The sequence below is a fragment of the Sarcophilus harrisii genome, chromosome 6 (assembly GCF_902635505.1).
Source record: "Sarcophilus harrisii chromosome 6, mSarHar1.11, whole genome shotgun sequence".
NCBI classification, from domain to species: Eukaryota; Metazoa; Chordata; class Mammalia; order Dasyuromorphia; family Dasyuridae; genus Sarcophilus; species Sarcophilus harrisii.
Genome location: NC_045431.1, coordinates 7,123,480 through 7,134,816, shown reverse-complemented (window position 1 = coordinate 7,134,816; position 11,337 = coordinate 7,123,480). Strand labels below are relative to the sequence as shown.

Here is an 11,337-nt window from a genome sequence, read left to right as displayed (position 1 = left end):
GTCTTCTGATTTGCGATTAAATGTTGCTCAAAATAATCCCCTTCTGAAGCTGCCCACTTATAACTTTAACTGCTTCCCCAAAAATGGGTCTGATGGTGGCTAGAATTCCACTTTGGATTTACCTTCAGAGTAGGTTCTGTGTCCCATGAGAGAGAGAATCCGTTTTATGACATTATAGTCACACCTTATTTTTGTTCCAAATTATCATCATTCAAGCTTCGTCTCTATCTTTTTCAAAATTATGAATTAATTTTTCAAAATAAAGCTCTGAATAGCTTTTAGACATTTATCAGGCTCCAATCCATCCGCAAAAAGCCTAACGTTTGCCTCCAATGAGGAGATCCAAAAGCAGGTACACATATATCCATATCTCCATATTTACATTTACATATAAATGTATCAAATGATGGCCTTTTCTAATTGTGTGTATGTGTGTGTGTGTAAATACACACACACACACACACACACACACACCAAATTATTCTTCTATTTATCAGTTTTTTCCTGTAGAGGTGGATATTATCCTTCCTAGGACAAAGACTTCCCCTAGGTTCTTTGTAGTTACTTTGCTGCTGCTCTTGAGAGCAGCTAGGATTCAGCAAATAGGACCAGAAGGGCACATGCTACCGTGTTATGAAGCCACTGGATCACCGGATTAGATCTCAGATCATCTCTAATCCAACCTTTTCATTTTTAGTGACAAGGACACTGAGAATCAGGATATTAAATACCTTAGTCAAGAACATATATAATAAATAGCAAAAGGATTCTGATTCAGGTTTTCTGATTTAAAATATGACCCAGAAGAAACCCATTAGTGAAAGATAGCACCGAACAGAGATTGTGATGTCAAATAATTGTCTGTGTGACCCTGGGCAAAGTCACTTAATCCTGTTTGCCTCAGTTGCCCACCTGTAAATTAAAGCTAACAAAATAATAATACCTGTTTCTCAGTATTGTTGTGAGGATGAAGTGAGTGTTTGTAAAGGAGTTTGAAAACACATTAGAAAAGGCCATCAGTATTGGTCCCCCATGTGTTTGTGGGATAGGGCGTGTTTCAGTGGTGTTATAAGGGAATGTATTATAACTATTGTTCTTACTGTCCCATTTCAGTAAATGCCTTCCCTTCGAACTAATCATATCAGCTGGCTTACTACTATGGTGAATGTACCAACGGGGGCTTGTGAACTCTAGTTTTGTAAGTGTAAGTTGCTAAGGGGAAGGAGAGGGAAAGAAAAATAACTTAAAAAAGATGCTCTATAAAGATAAATTGCTATCATTTGTTAAAGTGAAAATCCATAATGCTACTGTCAATGTGAGAAAACATTCTTGTAATCGAGAGACTAGTAAGACATCAGTAGGTAAGACCTAAACTGAAAGATAACTGAATTAATATTTGTGATAGTTGTTCTTTTTCAACAACATCCTTGTGGAAACTTTTTGCTAAGCTTAGAGATTCGTTTTGTTACATGTACTGTGAAAAACCTTTGAATGAATTCCCACAAGGAGACTCAAAGGTTAATGGATGGAAAAGATGGGCATCTTGTGTAACATCTTCCACTTGCTCAGGAATCACTGCCAAGTCTGGTTAGAGCAGATATTAGATGTAAAGAGAAGTGATTGCCCTCTGCGTTACGGGGGCGGGCATGGTGAAAGCTTGCCAGGTTTAGGCAATGAGATGCTGCTTGACCTCGCTGAACAAGTTGTACCTGAGCAGACGGGGGATTTTAGATTCCAGATCTCGTCCCCTTAACAAATTTTGACAATTATGCCCACATTGTAGCAAACATTTTACAGAATTATTATTTATCACTTTGCTATTATTTTCAAAATGATCATAAGGATCTCAGAAAGAGGCTCCCATCCATGAAATGGTTCACTTATCTGATCAACAAGCATTAAGTCCCTGTTTGGCACTGATCATAAATAGCTTTACACATAGCATTCGACCCAGGGGTGGGAAACTCTGCATATAATGTCAGACTTGAAAAATATGTTTAGCTTTGTGAAGTTTGATTTCTTCCTTTTTTCATACTTTATTATAAAGGATGGCTCTCTGGCAGTGGATGAGTAAATATAGGCCCAAACAGAGATCTAAATATACAATATAGCCCATATTGCAAATTTGCTAAGACCAGTGAAATAGAGACAGAGAAAAGTGGGGGAAGTGAGCGGAAGGCAAAAGGAGGGTAGAGGGGAGGAAGAAAGGGAAGGAGAAAGGGAGGAAGAAAGGGGTGTGATTATAGCCAGAGCAGCAGTTTCACTGTTTAAAGGAATAGGAAAGAACCCCGCTTCTCAGGGAGATTGTCCTATTGGATAGAGGGCCAGCCCAATTTCTCTTTCTCTCTCTTTCTTTCTTTCTCTCCCTCTTTCTTTCTCTCTCTCTTTCTCTCTCACTCTTTCTCTTTCTTTCTTTCTCTTTCTCTCTCTCTCTTTCTTAAGTGACTTGCCCAGGGTCACACAGCTAGGAAGTGTTAAGTGTCTGAGACCAAATTTTAACTTGGGACCACTGCACCACCTAGCTGCCCCCATCCAGCCCAATTTCTAACATGTATGTGGTGGGTTTAGTATACCTTGCATTTTTCTACCATTGGCAAGTTGGAACTATGCCCCAAAGTTGCCAAACTCTGCATGTGCCATGACCTATCAGTACCACTCATAGTCCTTTAACTCAAAGAGATTCGGATAAAGAGAGAAAGGACTTGTTTTTATTAATAATTTATAGCTCTTTTTTTGGTAGTAGTAAAAAAAACCTAAGAAACTCAGGTAGTACCCATCTATTGAGTATCAGCTAACAAATTACAGCATATGAAGTAGTGAATTATTACTGTGCTGTAAGAAATGATAAAGGGGATAGTTTCAGAGAAACCTGGCAAGATTTGTATGAATTGATATAGAGAGAATGGAGCACAACCAAGATAACTGTTTCAATCCAATTAAGGTATTATTGTAAAAATGGATAGCTTTGAAAGATTTGAACAATTCTGATTAAACATGATTCTTTTTTAATAATAATAATAATAGCTTTTTACTTTTCAAAATACATAGAGATAATTCATCCTTTTAAAACCTTGTATTCCAAATTTTTCACCCTCCTTTCTCCCCCCTCCCCTAGATAGCAAATAATCCAATACAGTCAACCATGATTCTAAAGGACTGAAGATAAAGGATGCTATTCATTTCCAAACCAAAGGAGGTGTACTAAATAGACAGAATAATTCGAATTTGGGGAAAAGGTCCAATAGCAATTTTTTTGCTGGGATATGTAAGTGTTATAATGATTTTCTTCTAATTTTTTAAGGAGGGGAGTAGAGGAAGTGAAAGAAGGCAAAAGTAAATGCTTTTTAATGGAAAGAAATCTAATTTTTTTAAATCCAGTGTAGCTCATAAGAAATGGCTTCAAAAAGGTAAATTACTTGTTTCTTCATCTCCAATGAATAGACACTTAATTTATAAAATTATGAAACGGAAGAGGCACATCTTGTTTTTTGGGTATTCATCAGGAAAGGACATGATTAGTAGTAAGAAATAGGACTTTAATCATACTTTAATAAGACACCCAGAAAAGCAGCAAAATGTATCCTGAGGCAAAGGGTGGGGAAAGGAAAGAGGTAGAGATTACATTTGAATAACCAGAGTTGGGAGCCCTGGGCATACAGATTGGAGGGAAATTGAAGAGGGTGGGGATGGGAGTTGGAGGAATTTGAGATCTCATTTTATAGGGTTTTTTTTTTGGGGGGGGGGGACAGACCAACTCCTCTGTGCACCACATGAGTCCACATCTGAACTCAGGTGGTCTTGACTTTAGGCCCAGAACTATGGTGGCATTTAACGCACCCTAGGCGATAATCTGGTTCGCCTGCCCTCATTTTCTGGGTAAGGATCCAGAGAGAGGTCACACAGGCTGTGGCTGAGCTGGGCTAGAACTCTGGATTCTGGACTCTAATCCAAAGCATTTTAGACCAGACCATTCTGTCCCCACTAGTGCCCAGTTCAGTGCTTTGTATACTGTGGGTACTTGGCAGTCATTATGGACTAATTTAAATGGCTAAAAACTCCTGGTACATGAGATTCCCGGTATATATTTGGAACTAGCAAAAAGTTTCTACATGGATGTTGTTGAAAAAGAACAACTATCACCTCCTACTTTGGGGGACACGGTACCAAATTGTCTCCCATGCCAGGAGTTTTTGTAGCCACTTAAATTAGTCTGTAATAACGGCCAAGTACCCACAGTGTCCCCCAAAGTGACTAAATTCTGCATACCCTTTATCCCAGTGATCCCACTGCTGAGCCTCTACTCCATGGAGACCAGATAAGGAAGGAAAGGCTCCCTAATACAAAAATACAAAAAAGAGTAGTTTTTTGTGATGGTAAAGAACTGGAACTAATGGAGGGCTCGTCAAGTCGAGAGTTACAGAGCAAATTACACTATGTGAAAATAATGAAATGCTATCGAGCTATGAGAAATCATGGCGGGGGGGGGGGTATGTTGTAGAATGAAGTGAGCAGAGAGCCAAGAACAAGCTGCATCATCGACGTGGCAAAGATTTAAAGGACTTTGAAGGGTTCTGATCAATGCGATGACTAACACAGTTCCAGAGTTCCCACAGTTAGACAGCGCACTTCCCCCCCCCCCCCCCCGCAGAGAGGTGATGGGCTCAGTGCAGAGCTCATCTTTGACTATCAATTTCTGATAAAAGAAATTTACTTGTTTTTCACCGGATTAATGGGGTAAAAGGGAGATGGAAAAAGAAAGTATCTCTAAGATACCCTGTTAATATTTTTGTGTGTATCCGGGACCCCTTTGGTGGTGTAGGGAGCCCTATGGAACCCTTCTTAGACTCAAGTTTTTACATCAGTAAAGGAAATACTAGTTGTACTAGTTAATAGAAAATGGTGTGTTCAGTTAGAAGTAGGTGAAAGTAAAGATCCTTCTTTCCCATCCAAGTTCATGAACCCCTTACAATCCATCTACAGACCGGGCTAAAACATCTCCTTTCAGAGAATGGCTGTGCATGAGAGGAGTCGGGTCTTGCCATTCATATTTGACTAGTGGGGTGAACTCTTGACTTACTGTACTCCTGAGAATAAAAAAGAAGCTATAAAATATGGCTATCACACCGTGCACCCAAGAACACAATTATATAATGTTCCGGCTAAATGTCACCTCCTACATAGTTTATTCAAATTTCAGGTGAGATGATGCCCGGGGGAATGTTTATCTGTGACATTTTGCAAACTCCTTAAATCCCAGATTTCTGAAATGTGACATTTTGTCAAGTCGTGTGGGTTTTTGCAAACATTGGAAAGGTAAGAAAGCAAAGGGGCTTTTTCCTTTGGACGATAGGGAATTTAAAGGTACTGCATTGTCATTGTGTCCTGGTGTCACTGTGTCCTCTGAGACCAACTGCAGATTTCTTTAATGTCAGTTTAATCTTTGGAATGGATCTATTTGCATGGGAGCTGGGTGTCCCCAGGCTGATGGCTCCAGAATACAAAATGAGATCAGCTGAGGCTATGCTGCTGTCTGTTGGCTTCTTGGCACACAGAGTCTGGTCTGGTTTGGGACCAGCATGTAAGAGGGTCTTGGAACTAGAGAAAAATGAAGCATCATGTCCTAGGCAAGCTGGAGCCCAAGGTGAAGACTACAAACTAGGAAACTGAGCAAACAGGAGGGTGGTCTCCTGAGGGAGACTTGGAATTGGGAAGCCAAGAGTAGTTGTGAGGAAGCACTTTTCTGTCCTTTAAGAATCACAGAAATGAGGTTTTTTGTTCTTTGTTGATTTAATTAAACCATGGCTAAGGGTATATTGGAGTCAGCAAGAACAGGCTAGATTGTTAAATTTGCAGTGTTAAGTATTTTATCTTGGGCTTCAACAAATATTACAAATTGGGGCTCGATGTATTGTTTTTATTTTTATAAATTGTTGTCATCGGAATATAGATATATTGTTTTGTCAATTGTCAAGACCCCGGCTTCTTAAACTGTGGGTCACAAATCCATGGGAGATACTCATAACTAAATGTGGGGATTATGAAATTATGATTTATTATCAGTAAATGTTTGATTTCTAGACTTATTTTATATACCAATAGACCTGGGATCAGGTAAAAATTTGTTGGACAAGAAGGGGTCATGAGTGGAAAAAGTCTAAGAAGCTCAGCTCGACTTAAAAAAAAAAAAAGATGGAGTTAATGTTAATAATAAGATTAAACTTAAAAATGGGTTGTGGTGAGGCAGCTAAATGATGCAGTAGGTAGAGCATTGACTCTTACATCAGGAGGACCCGAGTTCAAATCCAGCTTCAGGCACTTACTGGTTGTGTGACCTTGGGCACGTCACTTGATCCAATTGCCTCCAAAAATAAAAATACAAAAATGGGCTGTTTATATTTAGCAGTACATTCCTGGCTATTTCTCTTTCTCACTCAAGGCTTTTGGTCTTGCATAAAAACAACCACCATCCAATACCACATTTTGTAGACCCAGAAACAAAGGAAAACTCCCAACTCTACTAAATGCTCTGTAATTATAATTACTGTGAAAGAAACCTAAGAAAAGGCCTCTTTTTCTTCCTAGAATGACTTGGGGGAATGTTCTAAATGGTGGTGAAAGTTTAGTTTCCAGCTTTTACTCGGGTGAAAAAGGGAAGAGAATTGCCATTAATATTTAGGACACGTGGGCCATCTGAAGAACCTCCAGCTGCCCAGATCTCCACCAGTCACTTTCTCTGCCCAGGGGACCATGAATGGAAAGAGCAGCAGGGCAGGGCAGAGCAGCTGGGTGACTGGAGGCCTCCTGAAACTCCAGAACATGTCTCGATGCAATGACAGGAGACTGAGCTCTCTGCAGGCTAGAGATTAGAATAGGAGGAGATTTGGGGCTCAAGAACAGAAGCCAGTGTTTGTAGATGGTGTTGCCTGGGCTACGGAAAAGAGAAAGGGGGTTAGGGCTGGTGATCCCCCAGATTAGAAAGCTGGGACCCCAACCTAAGCCTCGGGGAGAGGAGGCAGCAGCTGTTGAGCCCCCCTCCTGCTCTCTGTATTTTCCCCACCCTTGTCCCATTCACTCCTCCAGCCGATTGCAAGCTCCTTGAAGGCTGGGAATGACTCTTGCCTCCTTTTGTATCCTTAGCACATAGTAGATGCTTCATAAATGTTGACAGATGGATTGATTTGGGGCCCGGACTCCTAGGGACCAGGCTGAGGCTCAGAGGGAATGAATCAATGAGACGCTCATGGGTCATTTAAAGTAGCAGCAGGACTTTATTACATCCTTATATTTCCCTATGACCCCAGATAGCTAAAAAGGGCTTCCTTCAGCTAGAACAGCTGCTCTGCACATTTGGAGCTTGACCAGGACAGTGAGAACCCCTCGGGCAGGAAATGGGAACCTCCGGCCTGGGTCTGCTCTGCCCCTCCCCACCTCCCCCGCCCCCGCTTCCTACTTGACGGACAAGTGGGTAGTGGGTGAGGTCTGGAGTAACAGGGGGGCTGGCCATGGGGGCTGCTGCGTGGGTGCGGGGAGCTGGGGGGGTAGGGAGGCGGCTCCCCCTCAGTCCCCATCCCTTTGTCCCTGCCTGCTTCTGGGCGCTTATCTGCGTGTCCCTCCTTCTCCCCTTGGGACTGCGAGCCCTCCCCCACTTTTCTGTGTCCTTTCTCCTAAGGTCTTGTGTGTGTGTGTGTGTGTGTGTGTGTGTGTATAAATGTGTGTGTGCACGTATTTGCACATACCTGTTTATGTGTTGTATTGTGTATGTGTGTGCCCAGTGTGCGCAGTATATGTATGTGTATAAATGTGTGTGTGCATATTTGCACACACGTTTATATGCATTGTGTTGTGTATCTGTGTGTATACATATGCCCACATGTGTGTAGTACATGTATGGGGGGGCCTGTGTGCATTTATACACACTTATATGTTTGTTGCTCAGTCCTTTGTCCCATCGGCTGCCCATGACCCCACTGGGGGTTTCTCAGCGGAGAGAGCGCAGGGCTCGCCTTTCCTTCTCTAACTCGGGAGCCGGAGGCTGCCGGGATGAAGCGCCCGGAGCCGGAAGGGGCCCCAGATCCCCTCTGACCCATTGCCTGGCCCGGCTTCTCCCTCCCTAACGAGGAAGCTGCCCGGCTCCCAGAGCACCAAGCCCTGGGCAGCGGAGCATGTGCGCGAGCTTCCTCCACCATAGGAAGTTCTATCCTAGAGAAGTAACTGATGGGGAGGGCGATTTGCGGAGGAAGGCCTTTACCCTCTGGGACAGGGGGCTTGGCTCCGGAACGATCACCCTCATGGGCAAGCGGGACTAGCCAGAGGGGATCTGGGGCTCGCTCGGTGGGCCCACAGGGCAGGGCTGGCAGCGTGGGGTGCTGCCCTGAGGCACGTGCAGCTCCTGCTGGGAAAAACTTCCCAATGGTGACCGCTGGGCTTGGAGGCGGCCCGTCCCCTTCCAGGAGGCCTTGGGCCGCTAGTCTGGAGCAAAAGAGGGTCCGCAGCCGGCGGAAATGGGGCAGAAAGGCTGGAGGACGAGCGTCCCAATGAGCCGGACCAAAGAAAAAGCCAGTCTGGCCTCAAAGAGAGCAAACGTGGGGAAGTCAAAGTTTTAATCTGGGCTTCCGGAGAACAACAATAACTATAATAATACTAATATACATTTGCATTAGCTCTGTAGGGTTTACAAAACCCTTGACATCTTTTATCTCATTTCATCTTCCCAAGAATCATAATAAGTGGATGCAATTATTCTCCCCATTTTACAGAAAGGAAAAACTGAGGCAGAGGGGCTTAAATGATATACAGCTAGTTTGGTGACATAACTGTGGGATGGCCAGTTTGGGGGTGTGGAAATACTGGCAGGAGAAGTACAGTCAGACCCCCAGAAATGGAAGCCCCTGTGCTTTTGGAAAAACACTGGTCTTTACTTGACCAAATGAAAGGCACTTATTAGGATGGAAATCAATGTTCCTTGGGATATCTGTCTGTCTGTCTATCTGTCTATTTATAGCTATATATTCAGTAGAAGTAAGGTACTAATGTAGACACGGAACTTTAGCTTTTCTTATGGAGAAACACTAAATAAGTTATTTGATACAAATGTCATATTCCTATCTTGATCCAATAATTGTTGATTGCCAAATATCAGAATCTTGCTAAATCATTACTGCTACTTGTTGCTTTCCTTGGTTTTTCCCCGAGGCCATGGGGATAGGATGACTTGCTCAGGATCACACAGCTAATGGCAAGTGCGTCGGTCGTATTTGAACTCGGGGCCTCCCGACTCCCGAGCTGGTGCTCTGTCCACTATAGAGTCGCCAGCTGGCCCAGATAAAACACAATTACTGTGAATCATTTTTGTTGAGTTCTCATGAGACACAAACATGGATGTTTGAATTAAGCCAGTTTGCCCTTGGAAGGTCATCTAGGTCATGAGAGATTCTCTCCTTGCCATGTTTGCCCTCTCTGTGCCAGCTGTTCTAGATGAAGGCAAATTAACACTGCGCAATATGCTTCTGTTCCAAAGGCACCTCAAGGCTCCATTCAACAGGCTCTGCAGGCTGGCTCCTCGGGGTTTCCCACACACTGGATGAGTTGAACAGCCCTGCCATGAGAGGAAACAAGCATTTAGTCCGAGGAGATACGGTAGCCACGGCTCATATCCCCACCGGGACCCTCTGCCCTCCGTCCGTGTGAGTATCCTCACATAATGGGTCACAATTAAATATCTTGTCCAGAAGGATGTGAACCAGGTCTGGACAGCTACGTGACAAAACCCGAGGGTTACTGCTCAGTTGTGTCCGACTCTTCGTGATCCCATTTGGGATTTTCTAGGCAGAGACAGTGGAGTGGTCTGCCATGTCCTTCTCCAGCTCATTTTACAGATGGGGAAACTGAGACAAAGAGGGACGTGACTTGCCAAAGGTCACTCGGTATCCGAGGCCAGATTTAACCTCAGCTTGGCACACAGGGGTCTCCATGTCTAGGGGCCAATTTACATTGGAGTCTTATCTCTAACTTCTCCCAACATAAATGCCAAAAACCTGCCAAAGAGATTGTCATTTCTCACTCAGAATGGCCTTTTTTCCATATCCTTGAACGTTCTTGCCCTATGACTGCCCGGAATGGTTTGTTGGTGGCCCCCGTGACCAGTGACTATGAGGACCTGGTCATCTGTGACTCAATAAGTGTCTTCGAGCAGGAATAGCTCCAAAACGGTTGGAGGAAGGATGTGTCTATGGCTGATTTGGGGACAGATTCTTGACCAATGCCTTTTTTCTGTATTTTCAAGCACTGGAGTTCTAGTGGAAATCCACAAGATTTGCTTAGGAATCAATTTTCTCTATCTTTAAAATGTTCTCTTGCTTTTCTTTTTTTCTCTTTCTTTCCTTCTTTCCCACCTCTGTCTCTATAGGATATCATGCCCTTACCTACAAATACTCTTGAAGGCACTTTTTTCTTTTCTCTTGCACATCTGAACTCTCCCGAGGTAGCTTGGGCTTTACTGGCTATTTCTTTCTTTCTTTTTTTTTTTTTTTTATTTAATAGCCTTTTATTTACAGGATATATATATATATGGGTAACTTTACAGCATTAACAATTGCCAAACCTCTTGTTCCAATTTTTCACCTCTTACCCCCCCACCCCCTCCCCTAAATGGCAGGATGACCAGTAGATGTTAAATATATTAAAATATAACTTAGATACACAATAAGTATACATGACCAAAACATTTTGCTGTACAAAAAGAATCAGACTCTGAATTATTGTACAATTAGCTTGTGAAGGAAATCAAAGATGCAGGTGTGCATAAATATAGGTATTGGGAATTCAATGTAATGGTTTTTAGTCATCTCCCAGAGTTCTTTTTCTGGGTATTGGCTATTTCTTTCTTAAGGACCATCCCTGAAAACAAAAGCAATCTGATTTTCATTGGTCACCAGTCGGTCCCCGGTCAAGCCCCATTTGGGCCTTCTTTGGGTCCCGATTTGAATATAGACACCAGTCATTTCTGCTTTGGCCAGAGACCCTGAGCGCCTTCCCCTCACAGATTCATCCATTCATTTATTTAGATCTTCTGGGACTAAATGAAAGAGGCCATTGTTTGCCTCAACTGCTGCCCAGTCTTCATAACTGATCTGGAGTTGCCTCAGTGAGACCTGTTGAAGACCTGAGCATAAAAAGGCTGAGGTCTCCCATTGCCTCTGGGGCATCTCTCCCCATCCTGATCTATCCCTGGCCACTGGACCCAGAGACTCTGGAGGGGAAAGTGAGGCAGGGGACCTTGTCCAGTCCTCCCTCCCCCAAATCTAATTCACTTGCACATTATGCTATCTCCTCCCCCAG

At 43.2% G+C, this 11,337-nt stretch overlaps 1 protein-coding gene across 1 annotated transcript in view; it reads right to left on the bottom strand.

Annotated features, from left to right (window-relative positions):
• Window positions 1–3,719: 3,719 nt before the first annotated feature.
• CD38 (CD38 molecule) overlaps window positions 3,720–11,337 on the bottom strand; it is an 80,534-nt gene continuing 72,916 nt past the window's right edge. Inside the window, exon 8 of the mRNA XM_031943474.1 lies at window positions 3,720–9,595. Coding sequence (XP_031799334.1) covers window positions 9,535–9,595 — 61 coding nt within the window. The 3' untranslated portion in view covers window positions 3,720–9,534. The remainder of the gene's footprint in view (window positions 9,596–11,337) is intronic.